Genomic DNA, 20,458 nt, shown 5'->3' with positions numbered 1-20,458 from the left:
TTACAGAATTTTCATTACTGGTGAGAGTTATTCAATTACATCTGAGCAAAATTATAATCGTTTCCTCAGTTCTTCACGAATTGATTTGCTGGATTTTGAGTGTTGTACGTTCTTTTGGTGCTTGTTCTCAAACTCTGACTTGGATACTTCCGCTGAGTTTGAAAATAAAATGGGTCATTTTGGATTTAAGTAATGGAAATTCACTGTCAAAATTACTCAAATTAAGTCTCTGAGAACCGTTTTCTTCACATATTTGTGGGTGTCTGTTTAGTATTGACCTAGAAACCGGTTCGTAACGAATTATCTGTATTAACTGTGGAACATTCAAATCGTGTATTTCAATTTTCAATGTGTCTATCTTCATCCAAGTACGAACGTCCTTCTCTGTACGTCGCCTATGGACAGATCTCACACGCGTGGCGTGCCACCCAAGACATAGTCTCGAATGCCACAAATTTGTATGACTGTATCAAACGTAACGATGTTGCCGGACCAGCTATTAACGAACACATTACAATCGTACCTCACTTTGTTTTTGTTGGACTTAAATATTTCTTATATGAGGGGCGTTCAATATCTTACACAACATTTTTTTTAATACAGATTAGTTTTATTCAGGATTCCAATAGATCATAATATTTCTTACTCCTCTTGCTACAAAACCCTCTTTTTCAGCATAATATCCGTTCAATGCGACGGCCTTACACCACTTTACTGCTAGGGCCTGCATGTGCGCATGGTACCAGTCTAATGGTCGACGTCTTGCTGCATCAGTAATCTCCCCATCATCTGCGTACTGCTTCACATTGGGTGCATCCTTCACTGGGCCAGATAGATGGAAGTCGAGATATGCGAGATCAGGGCTTCAGGGTGGACGAGGAAGAATAGTTGAATCAAGTTTTGTGAGCTCTTCTAGGGCGTGCAGACTTGTGTCAGGCCTTGCGTTGTCATGGAGAAGGAGAAATTCGTTTGCATATTTTGCGGCGGCCAGCACGGTCAGGTGGTTATTCAATTTGCTGAGTGTACACAATATACTTCAGAGTTGATCGTTGCCCCATGAGGTGGGACACCAAGCAGAATAACCCCTTCAGAATCCCAGGAGGCTGTCGCCATGACTTACCGGTTGAAAGCGCTGCTTTGAACTTTTTCTGCGGAGAAGAAGTGGTGTGGCGCCAATCCATGGATTACTGTTTTTCTCCGGTTCTAAGTAATCTACGTGTGTTTCATCGTCTGTGACGAGGTTCGACAAAAAATTTTCAGGATTAGCCTCCTAACGAGCAAGAAACTCCGCACAGAAGGACATCCGTTGTTCTTATGGTGTTCTGTAAGGGGACGAGGAACCTAGTTGACACACACCTTTGACTGCCTCAGACGGTGGTGGAATTTGTCAGCACTACCAAGAGACTCCTCCAGTTCAGCCGACGTGTTTGATCGTGGACAGTCGACCATTTCGAATGAGAGTGTCCACACGTTCCAATTTGTATGAGTCACAACAACATCACTGGCCTTTAAAATTGCTACACCACGAAGATGACTTGCTACAGACGCGACATTTAAACGGCGGGAAGAAGATCCTGTGATATGCAAATGATTAGCTTTTCAGAGCATTCACACAAAGTTGGCACCGGTGGTTTACAACCGATTTCTCATACACAAACAGCAGTTGACCAGCGTTGCCTGGTGAAATGTTGTTGTGATGCCTCCTGTAAGGAGAAGAAATGCGTACCATCACGTTTCCGACTTTGATGAAGTTCGGATTTTAGCCTATCGCGATTGCGAATATGGAATCGTTGAGTTCAGCAAGGTAATACGGAACGCCGTGCTGGATCACAACGGCCTCGTATCACTACCAGTCGAGGTGACAGGCATGTTAGCCGCATGGCTGTAACGGATCGTGCAGCTACGTCTCGATCCCTGAGTCAAAAGATGGGGAAATTTGCAAGACAACAACCATCTACACGAACTGTTCGACGACGTTTGCAGCAGCATGGACTATCCGCTCGGAGTCCATCTCTGCGGTTACCCCTGACGCTGCATCGCAGACAGGAGCGCTTTCGATGGTGTACTCAACGACGAATGTGGGTGCACGAATGGCAAAACGTCATTTTTTCAGATGAATTCAGGTTCTGTTTATAGCATCATGATGGTCGCATCCGCGTTTGGTGACATCGCGGTGAACGGACATTGGAAGCGTGTATTCGTCATCGCCATACTGGCGTATCACACGGCGTGATGGTGTTGGGTGCCATTGGTTACTCGTCCCGGTCACCTCTTATTCGCATTGACGGCACCTTGAACAGTGGACGTTACATTTCAGATGTGTTACGTCCCGTGGCTGAACCCTTCATTCGATCCCTGCGAAACCCTACATATCAGCAAGATAATGCACGACCGCATGTCGCAGGTCCTGCACGGGCCTTTCTGGATACAGAAAATGTTCGACTGCTGCCCTGGCTAGCACATACTTCAGATCTCTCACCAATTGGAAACCTCTGGCCAAGCAACTGGCTCGTCACAATACGCCAGTCACTACTCTTGATGAACTGTGGTATCGTGTTGAAGCTGCATGAGAAGCTGTATCTGTGCACGCCATCCAAGCTCTGTTTGACTCAATGCCCAGGCGTATAAAGTCTGTTATTACGGCCAGATGTGATTGTTCTGGGTACTGATTTCTCAGGATCTATGCACCTAAATTGTGTGAAAATGTAATTACATGTGAGTTCTAGTATAATATATTTATCCAATGAATACCCGTTTATCATCTGCATTTCTTCTTGGTGTAGCAGTTTTAATAGCCAGTAGTGTATGTGCGGCCAGCGGGTACGCGGGAGATCAGGCAGGTTTGCAGGGATCTTGGTGCGACGATGGCAGACGCGTCGGTCAACGACTCGTCATGCTTTTGTCCACAGTCAGGTCTCCATAGACCTTCTCCAAATGCCTACAAATATCCGTGATGATCTAGCTTTCCGCCAAAAGAAAACTATGAGAGCTCTCGACTGTGAACGTGCCTCCAGTACAGTAGAAAATTTTGTAGGCTACTTGTAGTGCCGCCACGGTTCGGAATTTGATGAAAGTATGAGGCTGAAGCTGGAATATTCAACGATATCCCCCAACAAATTTCGAACTTTCTGAATCGCAACTGGCCGAGAAAATAATGTGTTGCGTTACTTACTGAAAGCCCCTCGTATGCCTGGTGCACTAGAAAACACAGTCGTTTACTGTTGCTGAGGTGTTGTGGGTTTTGGTCACGTTGTGTATTTCAACGCGTTTCACAACCTCTGAATTACAAATACGAGGAGGGCACGTGCCGGATCAGCGCGGCGCTGCGAGGAAGACTCCTTCGCCTGGCCGCTGCCGTGGCGACGCCGCAAGTGGCGCACGCGCTGTCGGCGCGCCGGTCCAGCGACGCCCGACACCGGCCGCCGCGGCGCCGACGCCTCAGCAGTCCGCCGCCCGCAGCCGACGCCGACGCCGACGCCGGCCACCGAGTCCGCCAGGCGCCCGCGCGCCGCCGCTCGCCGCACGCGTCGCCGGCCGCCGGCCTCTACTGTGCTCTCCTAGTGACCACTGTGACGTCACCACACAGGTGGTCGAACGGGCAGTTTTGCCAGTAGTGTTACACGAATGATGGGAAGTCCCCATCTAAAATATCGCACTTTGTAGAGACTTAAGTGGTAATCCGTTATAGCTGTTGCTGACGAATACCATCGTGTCTAGTTTTCTCTCACTCGTGTGTATATTTCTTCACAACTGATTCGGAAGACATGTCAGTCGAGTCAGTTACCTAAGCGAGCGAATTCTGACTCGGATTCCGAAGAAGTGCTACTTAAAGTGCTAACCTTAGGACAATGAAAGATAGTAGTCCGCCTAAAATATTATATAGTTTCTGAATGTCGAGCGACAAGATGTAAGAAATGCTTCCTTCTTTGCAAGTGAGTAGTTGCGTATTGTGCAACAATAGTATTACTGGACAAAATAGTTGACACAGTGCGTTATTCGTGTTTCCGGACTGCGAAGACTAAAGATAATTAGTTCTTCATTTACATTAACCATTTCACGCAAATTTTGTTACATAACTTATGCGGAATATAATTCTCGGAACTTTCTCTTAACGCTCGCTCAGTTAAGTTTCAAGTATTACTTGGTCACGTGAACTTTTATTTTTCTACAAAGACTTTGCAAACTCCGCGAATTGCGCTGAATGTATCAGTACAGAACTGATACCAACTAACAGACCATAACTTTTTACAATATTCTCCAGTAATTTTGACGTCTGAGGAATGTACCAATGAGTACAGTTTATTCTAGATGTATTGTTGTGCAAGATGAAGACAGTCTTCCGTGAGTTGTTTTCTCAGTGGCCATTCGTAATATAAAAAGTGAAACAACGATTAAAAGATGCGACCTTTCTTAAAGTTTCAGAATAGCGTCGTATTCCTCTAATGAGTCACGAGCTTCCAAACATTGAACTCAATCGTTATCTAATAAAATTTATAGCTTTGAGTGTAATAATTGTAGTTAAAACGTCTTATACGTCAATACGATTGCTATCTAATAGATACCTGCATATGAAAGCGACGTGTGAACGTATAGCAGCAGTTATTACGTTGTTTTGAAATGTTCAGTCAGCTATGCTGGTTTCAGCACAGTCGAAATAAGAGGCCGCATGCGGAAGAGAGAGAACAGCGGTAGGTAGCAGCTGGCGGCTGCTTGCGATAGCTACAGAAGAATAGCCCGCTCTAAATAAAGGAATTCGTTCTTGAGGCTGAAAGCGGCCGCGGAATCCGCTGCCAAAGGAAGACGACCACAACAGTGGAGTCCTCAACTGCCACCGCTGTCCCTGACAGCTTCCAGAAGCTGTTACCGCAGATAGCTGTGGATGGCGGCGGCCGCAGTAAAGGAATGTCTCCGGTTGCTGTGAAAGCTACTTCCGCCGCAAAACAGAGTCAGTGTCTGTCAGTGAACGTGACGGAGGTAGTCCGCTATGACGGTTTACAGTAACCGCGGTGCGGCTGTCTGTGGAGAAAAGTATGTACTCGTACATTTTTTCACATATCTCGAATGGTATTCCCAGTAGAAAAATTTATTCTCAGAGTGTTTCGAGAAAATTATTACACTGTACCTACAAGTGTCACATGAAATATTTTCGAAACAGGTGAAGAAACTTGTGTTTTACTCTTCTTTACGCAATTTAAGCTAGTTTGCAAGTGCGTCGCAGCTACAAGAAACTGTTGAACACGTCCGTAATTTCTGCTACAGCTACAGAAACTTAATGCTCCCCAGACACATAATAGTTGATATTAATAATTATTACTGAACGTTTGTTAAGTTACTCATCCAATAACTTTGGCATGTTAAACACACATGGTGGAAACAGAAGCATTTTGGAGTAAAGGCATGAAAAATTAGTTACAAACAACTCTGGTGCATATATTCTTCAGAAAAATTTGTTAGTCATTTCAGTCATTGCAGTTATGAAATGAAATGATTTATCTTCACTGTTTCAAATATTTAAGTTGATTTAGTGACACGTGTTGAACTTTTGCTATTAACTAATTTCCTAAGTGAAGTGTTGTTGTCTCAAATATTGTTTCATTTCGCTTCAACAGGGTAATAGAGAACCTACCAAACTGGAAACTAAAAAAGTTTCGTATTCGCTATTAATTTATGTTTCTAAAAGAATTAAAAGTGTGCTCTCTATTTGGATCTGTTGTATGAGCTGACAGACAGTGGGATTAGTTATAGTGAATTTCCGATCGCAAAGAGTTTTATAGTGATTTTGATCTTCAAAGCGTAAAGGTGATTGTTATTTCTGAGAAAAACTTGTAATGAAGAGTAAAATCTAGCCACAATATATTCAGAAGCTAACATTAGTGAAAGTCAAGAAATCATTAGATATGTTTTGCTGCGTAAAGCTTATGGACCATGCATTACATTTTACTATGGAACTGGAAATGCTAATCTCGTGTGTACGACGATGATGATTATGATGATGATGATGATTATGACAAATGCCACTGTGTGCATGATACAGCTCTAGTGCTCTTAACAAAGATATTCGAGGCGAGATCAAGTGTATCATCGCTTGGAAATGGACTGCTAGAAATATTTGTTTAAATATCGAAGGAAGACCTGAATAAAATAAAAGTGCTCTAGTCGTTACACCCTGACATGATTGTACATATCAGTTATTCCAAGGAATTACCTAGCAACAAACACCCGTATGGTGCTAGATAATTTGTCTCGTAATGCTCTGAGAATGTGCAAAACGCAACTGACGAGGTTTACACACTTGGATAGTTATGGAATTTTATGGGTGTCAGCTTTTTGAGGTATTCCATTGCCTCATGACGGGTAACGAAATGAAATACTGGCCTGTTAAGCAGATATAGGACTTGTAGTTAGTCAAGGATTACCTTCAGTTCTAGGGAGTATTCTGAAGAAAATATATTTCTGGCTGCCATTTTAGTTCTCCTCTGCTCGAGACAATGTCTGGTGAAGTTGGAGGACAATCTGATAGTATGGACATGGAGGGGAACTATTCTTTGCACAGGGTGTCCAACCAGAGTTCGGACTTCGGTGAGTACGACATGGCGGGCGACATCATCTACAACGCATTCGTGCAGGCGCTGTTCTGCGTGGTGTACACGACCATCTTCGTGCTGGGCCTGGTGGGCAACGCGCTGGTCGTGGTGGTCGTGGCGCGCAACCGCGCCATGCACACCGTGACGAACGTGTTCATCGGCAACCTGGCGCTGTCGGACGTGCTGCTGTGCGCGCTGTGCGTGCCCTTCACGCCGCTCTACACCTTCCTGGGCAGCTGGGTGTTCGGCGGCGCGCTCTGCCGCGCCGTCGTGCTCGCGCAGGGCACCAGCGTCTATACGTCGACGCTGACGCTGACGAGCATCGCCGTCGACCGCTTCTTCGTGATCGTGCACCCGTTCCGGCCGCGCATGCGCCTCTCCACGTGCGCCTGGTCGCTGGCCGGCATCTGGCTGTTCTCCGCGCTGGCCACGCTGCCCTACGGCCTGTACACGGTGCTGCGCTCAGAGGACGGCTACTACTACTGCGAGGAGAGCTGGCCGTCGGAGCGGGCGCGCCTCGCCTACGGCGCCGTCACCGCCGCCGCGCAGTTCGCGCTGCCCTTCGCCGTCTCCGCCTTCTGCTACGTGCGCGTCTCGCTGCGGCTTGGCCGGCGCGCGCGCCACAAACCCGGCTGCCGCTCGGCGCGCCGCGACGACGCCGACCGCGAGCGCAAGCGCCGCACCAACCGCATGCTCGTCGCCATGGTGGCCATCTTCGGCCTCTCCTGGATGCCGCTCACGCTGCTCAACCTCGCCAACGACGTCTTCACCTCGTTCGGCACCTGGCGCTACTTCAACCTCTGCTTCTTCCTGGTGCACGCGCTCGCCATGAGCTCCACCTGCTACAACCCGTTCCTGTACGCCTGGATGAACGAGAACTTCCGCAAGGAGTTCCGCCGCGTCCTGCCCTGCTTCAGACCGGAGGGAACAGCCGACCACGCCGCTATGGCACCACGGCCGTCGTGTGCAGCTACGGGTAAAACGCAGGAATCGCTGCTGCCCGTAGCGACGACGACGGCACAGCAGCACCGCGACGCTCCTGTAGATGTTAAAGATGGCGCTCTTCCCGTGGCCTCTAGCGAATCCGCCACATACTCTGTCCATACGAGCGAGGTTCGTCTACAGATCCAGCAAGGAGAGCAGATGGTCCAGGACAACGATCATCTTCTTGATTCTCGTATCTAGGTGAGTAACCACCTCACAGTCTCATTCAATATTTATAAGTTCCAACATCGCCTTCTGATAAAGACCCAGCCTTGCCTGTTTGTGTATTTATTCCAGTCTTCTGCTGATCCATCTTCTCCTTCCCACCTCTAAGTTCGTCTCCTCTTCCTCCCTCAAACTTCATGATTCAAATGGATCTGAGCACTATGGGACTTAACATATTTGGTCATCAGTCCCCTAGAACTTAGAACTACTTAAACCTAACTAACCTAAAGACATCGCACACATCCATGCCAGAGGCAGGATTCGAACCTGCGACCGTAGCGGTCACGCGGTTCCAGACTGAAGTGCCTAGAACTGCATGGCCACACCGGCCGGCTCAAACTTCATCTCCTCTGCCCCATGTAACTTCATCTGCTTCACCCCATAAATCAACCTACTCCAGCCCGCTCACTCTGTCCACCCCCTCCCTCACGCTGTCAGTCTGCTCTTCCCCCTGTATTGTACGACTTCATACACAATAGGAAGGAGACGTAGGCTGCATAACGGTGAGGTAAATGTCGCTGTAAGAAAGCTGGACAGGAGCAAAAATGATTAGCTAACAATTTAACACAACAAAGAGAACATTTACTTAACATGTATTTCTTGGAGTGTACGAAGACTCATTACAAATAACACAGCAAGGAACACAGTCCAGCTGTCAATGTCACAGGGAAGACGCTCCAAGCACAAGAGGGCTGCGTCACTACTACTGACAGAGGGTTCTCGTAGCACGGAGCCACTGGAGCTGTGGCTCAAAGGGTGCGCACTGTTTGGACAGCCAGATCCCACTTGAGAGCTGTTGACTTCAGATGGTAACTTGTGGGCTAGTATCGATACATGATATCACACTCTCGATCTCTCTATTTATTTCCTTCTCCTGCTCTCTTTTGTTCGTCTCATCTTCTTCCCTTTCTCTGTTCATTTCCTCCTCCCCCTCTCCCTCTCTGTCCACCTTCTCCACTCCCCAACCCTATATGTGTCCACTTCCTCCTCTCCACTCTCTGTCCATCTCCTCCTTCCAACGCCCTCCAGGAATTACTCCCCGTCCCTACTGAAATAGCTCGTTGATGGTTTCACCCCAACAGTATGCCTTTCCAGGTACTACATAATATGTGTACCAAGTTTCGTTGAATTCGATACAGAGGTTTAAGAGGTTTTGTACCTGCCACTTTGTCAGAGTAAGCACATGTCACACATATTTCACATACATGTAAAACATGTCATTCATATTGCTACACATATTTTAAGAGTACCTGTAGCCAATATCGCACAGCACTTTCGTTTTCACGCAGCTCAATGTTTATAATGTTATATCTCCTGAACAGTGTATAGTACAGTGATGTAATTTTTCAGGTACGTTCAGTGTTTATGATATTATGTCTCTTGAAATATGTGTAGCACAAAGATATACACACATCAAAAATTGTTTGGCATCAACTCGGTTCCCAGAGTTCCGGAACCTGTACAGAAAATTGAAATAGAGATCAATATCAACATCATTTCCATCCCTTTTTATTGCTCATCAAAACCACATAATACATTTGGTGCCACCATACAACGAGACCTTCAGTGATGGTGATCCAGACTGCTGTACACACCGATTCCTCTAATACCCAGTGGCACGTCCTTTTGCATTGATGCATGCCTGTATTTGTCGTGGTGTACTATCCACAAGTTCATCAAGGCACTGTTGGTCCAGATTGTCCCAGTCCTCAACGGAGATTCACCTACATCCCTCAGTGTGGTTGGTGGTTCAAAAATGACTCTAAGCACTCTGGGACTTAACATCTGAGGTCATCAGTCCCTTATGCTCAGGACAACTTAGACCTAACTAACCTAAGGACATAACACACATCCATGCCCGAGGCAGGATTCGAACTTGCGACCGTAGCAGCAGAGCGGTTCCGGACTAAAGAGCCTAGAACCGCTAGGCCACAGCAGCCGGCTTGGTTGGTGAGTCGCTTTGTCCATGAACAGCCCTTTTCAATCCGTCCCAGACGTGTTCGATGGGGTTCATGTCTGGAGAACATGCTGATCACTCTAGTCGCGTGATGTCGTTATCATGAAGGAAGTCGTTCACAAGATATGCACCAAGAGGTGCGAATTTTCGTCCATGAAGACAAATGCCTCGCCAATATGCTGCCGATATGGTCGCACTATTGGTCGGAGGATGGCATTCACGTATCGTACAGCTGTTACGGCGCCTTGCATGGTCAATAGCGGCATACGTCGGCCACACATAATGCCACCCCAATACAGCAGGTAACCTCGACCTTGCTGCACTCGCTGGGCAGTGTGTCTATGGCTTTCATCCTGACCGGGATGCCTCCAAACACGTTGAAGGCGTATCCGGCACTCATCGGTGAAGAGAACGTGATGCCAATCCTGAGCGGTCCATTCGGCATGTTCTTGGGCCCATTGGTACCGTTCTGCATGGTGCCCTGGTTGCAAAGGTAGGCCTTGCCATGGATGCCGGGAGTGAAGTTGCGCATCATGCAGCCTATTGTGCACCGTTTCAGTCGTTAGCATGACGTGCGGTGGCTGCATGAAAAGCATTATTCAACATTGTAGATTTGCCATCAGGATTCCTCCGAGGCATAATCCGTACGTAACGGTCATCCAGTGCACTAGTAGCACTTGGACGCCCTGAGCGGGCCGGCCGCTACTGCTATGGTCGCAGGTTCGAATCCTGCCTCGGGCATTGATGTGTGTGAAGTTCTTATGTTAGTTATGTTTAAGTAGTTCTAAGTCCTAGGGGACTGATGACCACAGCAGTTGAGTCCCATAGTGCTCAGAGCCATTTGAACCATTTTTTTTCGCCCTGAGCGGGGCATGTAATCGACAGTTTCTGTCTCCCTGTATCTCCTCCATGTCCGAACAACATCGATTGGGTTCACTCCGAGACGCCTGGACACTTCCCTTGTTGAGAGGCCTTCCTTGCACAAGTAACAATGCGGACGCGATCAAACTGTGATATTAAGCGTCTAGGCATGGTTGAACTAGAGACAACACGAGCCGTGTACCTCCTTGCTGGTGGAATGACTGGAACTGATCGGCTGTCGGGCTCCCACAGTCTAATAGGCGCTGCTCGTGTATGGTTGTTTACATCTTTGGTCTGGTTTAGTGACATCTCTGAATAGTCAAACGGACTGCGTCTGTGATACAATATCCACAGTCAACGTCTATCTTCATTAGTTCTTAGATCTGGGGTGATGCAAAACGTTTTTATGATATGTGTAATACCGTCAGTACATTCAACGGCAGTTGTAGATACTGTCTACGAAATATGTTGAAAGGAGAGTTAGCAGTAAAAATAAAATAAACTTAAAACTGCTTGCATTATGTGGTAGTTTTTCATGCTTCTCAGTGTTTATGACGTTATATCTTCTGAATTATGTGTCGCACGATGATATACACATTTGTAGGTACATTCAGTGGCAGTGCTGGATACTGTTTAAGAAATTTTTTGTAAATACAGTTAGTAATAAAAACAAATTAAATTAAAAACGTTATGCATGATGCCGCAGTACTACTGCATGGAGCAGCAAAAAATGTGGTAACAGATAATTTGTTTATCTTTTCATCGTTTTGTGGGTGTTATCAGCGAGAAAAAATTTCGTAAAACTTTGAAAATGTGTGTCAGTTTTGTTGCAACTCACTAAGTGTACTCATTCTCAAATAGTCGATGAATAAAGTCCAAGAATTCGAGCATCATGACATACTCTTGTTTTCCGCCCCCAACTGGGCCCCTTGGTACCTGCTTCTTACCCCACGGCGATTCTTTCCAGACAATAAATACACTACTCCCCATTAAAATTGCTACGCCAAGAAGAAATGTAGATGATAAACGGGTATACGTTGGACAAATATATTATACTAGAACTGACATGTGACTACATTTTCACGCAAAGATCCTGAGAAATCAGTAATCAGAACAACCACCTCTGGCCGTAATAACGGCCTTGATACGCCTGGGCATTGAGACTAAAAGAGCTTGGATGGGGTGTACAGGTACAGCTGCCCATGCTGCTTCAACGCGATACCACAATTTATCATGAGTAGTGACTGGCGTATTGTGAGGAACCAGTTGCTCTGCCACCATTTGCAATTGGTGACAGATCTGGAGAATGTGCTGCACAGGGCAGCAGTCGAACATTTTCTGTGTCCAGTAAGGCCCATACAGAACCTTAAATATGCGGTCGTGCATTATCCTGCTGAAATGCAGAGATCGAATGAAGGGTAGAGCCACGGGTCGAAACAAATCTGAAATGTAACGTCCACTGTTCAAAGTGCCGTCAATGCCAACAAGATGTGACAGAGATGTGTAACCAATAGCTCCCCATACCATCACTCCGGGTGATACGCCAGTATGGCGATGACGAATACACCCTTCCAATGTGCGTTCACTGCGGTGCTGCCAAACACGGATGCGACCATCATGGTGCAGTAAACAGAACCTGGATCCATCCGAAAAAATGACGTTTTGCCATTCGTGCACCCAGGTTCGTCGTTGAGTACACCATCGCAGGTGCTCTTGTCTGTGATGCAGTGTCAATGGTAACCGCAGCTGATAGTCCACCGAGCTGATAGTCCATGCAGCTGCAAACGTCGTCGAACTGTTCGTACAGATGGTTGATGTCTTGCAAATGTCCCCATCTGTTGACTCAGGGACCGGGAAGTGGCTGCACGATCCGTTACAGCCATGCGGGTAAGATGCCTGTCATCTCGACTGCTAGTGATACGAGGCCGTTCCGTATTACCCTCCTGAACACACCGATTACATATTCTGCTAACAGTCATTTTATCTCGACCAAAGCGAGCAGCCACGTCGCGATACGATAAACCGCAATCGCCATAGGTTACAATCCGACCTATATCAAAGTTGGAAACGTGATGCTACGCATTTCTCCTCCTCACACGAGGCATCACAGCAACGTTTCACCAGGCAACGCCTATCAACTGCTGTTTGTGCATGAGAAATGGGTTTGAAACTTTCCTCATGTCAACACGTTTTAGGTGTCGCCACCTGCACTAACCTTGTGTGAATGCTCTGAAAGGCTAATCATTTGCATATCACAGCATCGTTTTCATGTCGGTTAAATTTCGCGTCTGTAGCACGACATCTTCGTGGTGTAAGAATTTCAATGGCCAGTAGTGTAACATGTTTATCACGTTTGTTTGAAATCTGTGCCGATGTTTAGAAGGTGATGTGGAAGATACATACATATGCGCATCCATTTTTGTAATATGTATGGATTATATATATTTATATATATTATATATATTTTAACGGGCATGATCGCAGTAAAGTAGGGCTATGGATGTCTAGTGGATAGAGCACTACACCCCGTGCCTGCAGATCCTGGACTTACTCCTGTATATGGGTGGAGACTTTACCTCGTCCCAGTCCCTGCAGACCAGCCCCAGATCCACTCAGTCAGCTGTCAAAATGAGCACGGAGCCTCTTTCCTGGGGATAAAGTACAGCTGAGTCACTTACTTGTCGATCCTCTCTCCTAGCGCCGTGGCGCTCTACTTGCATTCAGGACTATATTCCAGCCAGGGGGTTACGCCACAGTCTTTACCTTTAACTGACCTCAATAAAATTTAATTTTAACTTGATATTTATCGGTTCCAGCTGACTTAAAATCACCCTGCTTGCTTTTATTTATTGCTATAAATCAGGCGCCATCGTCTTTTGGTACTGTAGCATGTCGTTACAGTCTACTGATTTCATATTTACTTAAATTTCACTTTGTATATGTAATGTTAGAATCTACAGCGAAATTCAACTGCTAAATCAACAGAAAAGAGTCGAAACAAAAGTATGCAAGACGACCGAAGTGAAAGTAAAAGAAAATCTCACCACCACGGGAACTCTGTCCTTACTCCGTTAAAGCGATAATCGGCAATTCTTGCACCAGAATTTGTAACTAAGAACAGTGTTGACTACAGAAGCATCGGTACGTACTGTAACTTGACAATATTAAACGGCTGGTAAACCCATGTCTCAGCCGTCTGGGGCGGCCGTGCTGTTCTAGGCGCTATAGTCTGGAACCGGGCGACCGCTACAGTCGCGGGTTGGAATCCTGCCTCGGCCATGGATGTGTGTGATGTGTTCAGGTTAGTTAGGTTTAATTAGTTCTAAGTTCTAGGCGACTGATGACCTCAGAAGTTAGGTCGCATAGTGCTCAAGCCATTTGAACCAATGTCTCTTAGTGAACCAGCAGTACACTTATCGGTGACCGTCCTTTGAACGCCGACCAGTACCACTTACTGTAGTAACGATGTTGTCGTGATAAAGAGTCTACATTGATACCAGTTCTAGTGTAATTATGATCTGAGGAGCGGTAGTCATCAAGCTGTAGTTATATTTTATTGCGATCGAGTCTATTAAAATGTATAATAACTCATCCAATGTTAAAAAAATTAACAGAAGTATTTGTTTTTTGTGCATAAGTTATCAGTCAACACCAACGTAAGCCTCTTTATACTGTCTCCAGTTGATATTGCACACTTATTGCAACGCTGACTTTTGGGACTCGATCTGTAGGGTAGCTTTTAGTTGTCTCCGTGATGCTTTTTTAATCTTATCTATACTGGGACACGACAATACTTTCTGAATGCTCCTTTTTTTAGTAGCACAAAAGAGTGTGACAGGCAGCCTTGTTTTGGAGAACACAGAGTCTCTAGCATTATTGGTTTTGTCAAAAAATTAACGAAAAAACAGCTAAATACGAGCACGTGCATTATCGTGGAGTATAAGCTATGAATTGTTCCGCTACAAACCCCGATCTTGACGCAGACGTCGTTTATCTTACAATCAGTACTCCTTATTGACCGTTGGACTCTGTACCGGTCATGCTGCTCTGTGCTATCAAAAACTAAGACGTCAGCGAGGATTAACTGCACATATGCCCTCATTTATTGAGCTATTTCCGGTCTTAGCGATCACAAATGTTTCCAAACCCTGTTTCATCATCTGTTATAACCAGTTTCAGTAGTTCTGCGTCGTTGATGACTTCATCTAGTGATTTCTGATCAATTAGCAGTTTGAAATTAAACACTTTTAGAAGACGTTCTGCTATCACAGGTCTCCACCTATTATGTTACCTACAACAGCAGAAAAAAAATAATGGGAAGAGCCCATTGACAGGCCAACATCATGAGCAACATCTCAGGTAGAAATCTGCCGACCGGCCATAGCTACACTACGCAACACAATTTACGGATCACTTTTTGGAAACTCTGTGATTGTCTCCCACTGCGAAGTGTAAGTTTGAAATTTGGCTCAAAAGTCTTAACAACCTCCCTCTGTAATGATGCAAAAGATTGGCGTCCTGCGACGTCACCCATGGATTCGGCGACGTTTCAAACAGAAAGGATTCAGTACAGGCGAAAAAGGCCACAGCTCAGCATTTCATGTATGGTGCAAGGTGGATTAATAATGTCACATTCGCAACAAATTTCATCACAATTCTGCCCAACGCCCTCGTGGCCGTAGATGTCCGGGGAAAGCATTTCAGACACACCGCCGCTTAATTATACACGAGAAGGTCGCAGGAGGTTCCATAAAGGGTTTCAATCAAACCACACCTTCTCTGTCGTTCATTAACCCACAACTCGCAGTCGAGAGCAACTGTTCGCAGTGTTTCGATCAACAGGACAACCATTCAAAATGATCCGGCGAAATTTGAATACGATCCAAGGCAGCTAAGTGTGTTTATGTTTCTTCAGCTGTCATTATTCGCACTTCCTGTGTCGTGCTCACTGGGGGAGGGTGGGGTGGGGGAGGGAAGGTCTAAAATTAACACACGTGTGAATAAAACAGGAAGGGATCTCACTAATACCCCCGGTTCGGAAACACTCTCGGTATCACTCGCATACCTTTATTGCACCTTTAAAAACGTGCCTGTGCAGAGACGTTAACATCCATTCACCAGAATCGCTTTCCGCTGCTGCTATAGTGCCTGAAGGCATGCATGCAGAGAGTTAGGGGTGTCGAAGGGGTGTATTTCGTATTCACGCCCTTCTTCGAAGCGGTTATAACACTCGTAAAGGAACTGTTTTATTCAAAGTAGTATTTAACGTTCCTCATATTTAGCTGCACTTTATCCCGTTTGTATGGCAGTATTAGCCTTTTCACCCGTGACTTCGTCGGGTTATGCTCATGTACATCTACTGAACAGGTGAGTTCCCTGCCGTATTACATCTTATGACTGCACAGTGGATGTTAAATTTATCCGTTGTGTTCAGCTGTTTCGCATTATATTTGGTCCCGAAACACACAGACAAAATCACTTCCTCGCTGGAGTGCTCATTCTAGAAACTTGGTTGACGCAATGAACATTGCAAATAAGAGGCAAAATCCTCTTCATGTTTATAAATCATCGAGAGTTAAATAAATGAGGGAAAGAAATACCAGCAGGTTGCTTTAGAAACTTTTTACTATTGCCCCCATGCTACCCCGTCGCTATTGTATTACTCCCACCGTAGTTCTGTATAAATAATGAGCCATGCATATACCTGATTTGCTCGAAACTGCTCCAGGCATCCCCTCGTTGTGCTTTTATGTCATCCCTTTTCACTTACGCCGTCAGATGTACGGTTCCTAGGAGAGTCTGACTCTCACTGTTATTTGTACAACTGTTTTTTCCACGTCTAGTGGAAACTGCTTCAGACATTACAGATGTGCACTGATACGTCACTGTCTTTATACCCCCCACCCCTACGCGCAGACAGGCGCCCACACACACACACACACACACACACACACACACACACACACACACACACACACACACACACACACACACTTCTAGGGACGGAACTTCATTAGGTCACGAAACACTCGAATGACTATAATTCGACTATGGATTCTACACTGATGGCGTTTGACAGCGAATTTTTACATACGGCTTTCATCTCTACCCCTACATCTAGGGATTGTAGGTATTTGCATAATACCCACACACGATTTTTATACATGGGCCTATAACACCAATAATGAGCCATGTGTTTACAACATTTGCTAGAAATTCCTCCAGAGATTCCTGAGTTACGCTTTCTGCAGCAGGTAATTTACGCCTGAATACGTTGTGACTCAATCTGTCAAGTAGGCCTACAGCCGTCGTATTGGTGCTCCAAGCGGCCAGGCGCTGATCTGCTTTAATGTTTGTCCGTCACCTCATTTTCACCCCCACCCACAATCCTGAAGGTAGGTGTTTCTAACATCTACATACATAATCTGGAAGCCACCGTATGATCTATGGTAGAAACCATATTATAGTACCAAAACTTCCTTTCTCTTCTCTTCCACTCTGAAATGCAGCTGGGGAAAAACTAGTGCCCATTCGAATATGCCTCCTTACGAAATCGAATTTCTGCTGTTTTGTACTCGTGATCCTTTCTCTAAATGTGCATTGATAGCAGGTGAATCATACTGCAGTCAGCTGCAAATGTGTGTTCCTCATTCTGAATAGTGCTTCGTAAATACAGTATCATCTTTCTTCCAGGGATTCCCATTTGAGTCAACGAAGTACCATTGAAAACACTCGCGTGTCGATCGAATGTAGCGGTAGAGCAGCGCTGCTCTAAATTGCTTCAATGTCTTCCTTTAGTCAGACCTGGTGAGGATCCCACAATCTCGAGCAGTACTCAAGAATGGGTCGCACAAGGGTTCTACATGTGCTCTCCTTTATAGACGAGGTACACTTTCCTACAATTCTCGCAATAAACTAAAGTCGACTCTTCACTTCCGTACTACCGTCTGTGTGTGCTCGTTTCATTTCATGAAGCTTTACAAATCAACGCCTTTGTCAAGAGCTACTACATAGTACACTCGAACATTTCAGGATTGTTTATCCCACTCATCTTCATTAACCCACGTCTCTCTACATTTAGAACAAGCTCCCATTCGTCTCACCAAATAGAAAGTCAAAGTCATCTTCCTACACTAGACCAAGGGCGATACTTCGCCATATACTGCGGCGTTATCAGCCAACAGCAGCAAACGAAGTAAATGTAAAGCTTCGTATTTTAACGGTTGATACTGATGATGCAACTGTGGTTGTACAGTAGAAGCAACAGGGCTAGAGACTGAAATTTCTGGCAGATAAGCTACTTGTATGATACCGCAGTTTTCTGTTGCCTATGGAGTTAATTGTGATGAGCCTCCAAACAATCGGAATGCTAGATTTACGTGGCCGACTTCCAACCGCCGCCATCAGTGGTGACTGGAATTCTGTGTGTTTTTCCGTCCATTCACCACAGCTCTCGCACGCGGCTATCTGCGGAATACAAACTAAAACCACTATAATAACGTAAAATGCTCATGAAGTAATAGTGATAGGCACACCTACCATGAATACGCACCGCAATGGTGAGCGGCAAGGGGACTTACTGAAATCAAGCATCCTGATGGGAACAGAAGACTGTTAACCGACGTCATTGTTCCTGGATCTCGCTAAACGTAGTGTCTAACCAAACACTGAAAACGCTACCATATTGTACTAGAACACAAAGGTTTACATTTACATCATAAATAGAATGTAGAATTAAAAGCGGCTCTTTATAACTGAAAAAAAAAAAACAGGTACACTTGATATTTGTCGATTATAGCGCCATCTACCACGAATGGGAAACAATGGTTTGAGGAAACAGTACGTACTTTTGGGCGCAGAATTCGAATATGCAATAAAAATTGGTGGTTCTCACTTGGAAATACCCACGTAGGAGGGGTGATTGGGAGGCAGCCAGTCGTAGCACGAATAGATGTCCTCTTCATTGATAGTAACTTTTCATGTAGAAGAGTTGATCTGTTTCGTACTATACGTCGATTTCGAGGTTATCAGTTGTCTCACGTGAAAACTAACACCATGCATAGAAGGAGGATGGGGAGGAGATAAGTGTTTAACGTCCCGACGACAACGACGTCATTAGAGCCGGAGCAAGCTCTGATTAGGGAAGGAACCATCCCGACATTTGCCACAAGCGATTTAGGGAAACCACAGAAAATCTAAATCAGGATGGCCTGACGTGGGTTCGAACCGCCGTCCTCCCGAATGCAAGTAGAGTTTGCGACCCACTGCGCCTCGTTCGGTAAACACGAAGACCTCCATCCAGTTTTATACAAAAAAATAATCGCCAATAGTAGCAACACACATGTAACTTATCTAACAGATGACAGCCACCTACATATCCGGTGCGGCAAAAAGTGTACAGATATTTTTCAGACACGTTTACCAACACAACACTTATCGGACTAATAGAACATGTGAAATTACAGAATTCCCGTTCCTTTTTGAGCACACCTCGCACACCTTAATTACGTTACATATCAGTTACGGGGATAGCCCACACGGCTTGCCCTTATTATTTATTTAGATGTTGAGTTAATACTGCTGTCTTCGTTCAATCGCTAGAGAATTTATCAGGACATAATTTAGTCGTCTTTAAATAATTAAATGATTCACGTATTGTTAAACAATCTTTTCCGTTTCCGTCCCATTAGTGGTAGCTATTAGATTCATTATTTAAAATTCACTTCCCCCCACTCAGCTTAATTAAAGGTGACGTGTTTCGAAAAACTATTCTTCCTTCATTATTCGTCTGTTTAGCATATTTTAGGTACACGGTGTCTTATGTACAAATCTTTATTTGTGACAATTCAAATGGCTCTAAGCACTATGGGACTTAACATCGGAGGTCGTAAGTCCCCTGTAACTTAGAACTACTTAAACCTAACTAACATAACGGCATCACACACATCCATGCTCGAGGCAGGATTCGAACCTGCGACCGTAGCATCAGCGCGGTTCCGAACTGAAGCGCCAAGAACCGGTCGGTCACAACAGCCGGCTTGTGACAATTACTTTTGTCTATGCTAATCTCAACTTCAGTTGCGGTTCAGTTTTAATATTAATGTGCTGTTCGATCTTCCATCTTTATTTCACACTAAATGTTAATTCTGCTTGGTACTTTCGACACGTGAAGGTGATGCTGTGTAATAAGTCGTTACATTCTGAGTTGTGAGGTTTATCTACTTTGAGAGATTAACAGATGAAGTTACTATTTTAACGGGTATCATGATCCATACAACTGAAGACTATGAGCTACAGTTTGATAAAACCTGTCCCATGGCTACGGCATTCATTTCAGTTTTAATTAATTTTAGTTGCTTTACCTGCTGTATGATGTCTTGCCAGAACTTGTGCCTCGTCGTGAGAAAGTCATACGTTGGAATAACAGCACATGTATCATTCACAAGCACTTACAAACAGAATGTAGATACACTTTTGATATTAGCGTCATAATAGAAAACGTGATGCCAAATCGAGAAAAATAACTGTCAGATTATCATAGTTATGAAACACAGCGTTGGCGAGCTAAGGCTACTTTTCTTTGTGTAAGGTGAAGTTACCTTTTTTAGCACATTTACAACAATTTCAAACTTAAGTTACTGTTTTAAGCCGTCGCCGGCCACCCCACGTCTACTAGACCGATGAGTTTAAAAGTTAAAAGAGAAGTTACGCATAGTACCTCAAAATTAAAATACAGTGACGTCATACAATAAGGCAGAAGCCGTGGTCCCTTCCACCACTGCGGAAAATACATTGTCAATGAATATACATGAGAAAGGCGCTGCTTGTTGAAGTCAGTCCCCAGATG

At 45.1% G+C, this 20,458-nt stretch overlaps 1 protein-coding gene across 1 annotated transcript in view; it reads left to right on the top strand.

Moving 5' to 3' along the window:
- Positions 1-6,279: 6,279 nt before the first annotated feature.
- Positions 6,280-20,458, top strand: part of LOC126355816 (prolactin-releasing peptide receptor-like) — a 241,195-nt gene continuing 227,016 nt past the window's right edge. Inside the window, exon 1 of the mRNA XM_050006259.1 lies at positions 6,280-7,769. Coding sequence (XP_049862216.1) covers positions 6,489-7,769 — 1,281 coding nt within the window. The 5' untranslated portion in view covers positions 6,280-6,488. The remainder of the gene's footprint in view (positions 7,770-20,458) is intronic.

Source organism: Schistocerca gregaria, chromosome 3 (genome assembly GCF_023897955.1).
Source record: "Schistocerca gregaria isolate iqSchGreg1 chromosome 3, iqSchGreg1.2, whole genome shotgun sequence".
In the NCBI taxonomy this organism is placed as follows: Eukaryota; Metazoa; Arthropoda; class Insecta; order Orthoptera; family Acrididae; genus Schistocerca; species Schistocerca gregaria.
This window is presented reverse-complemented; position numbering and strand designations above follow the sequence as displayed.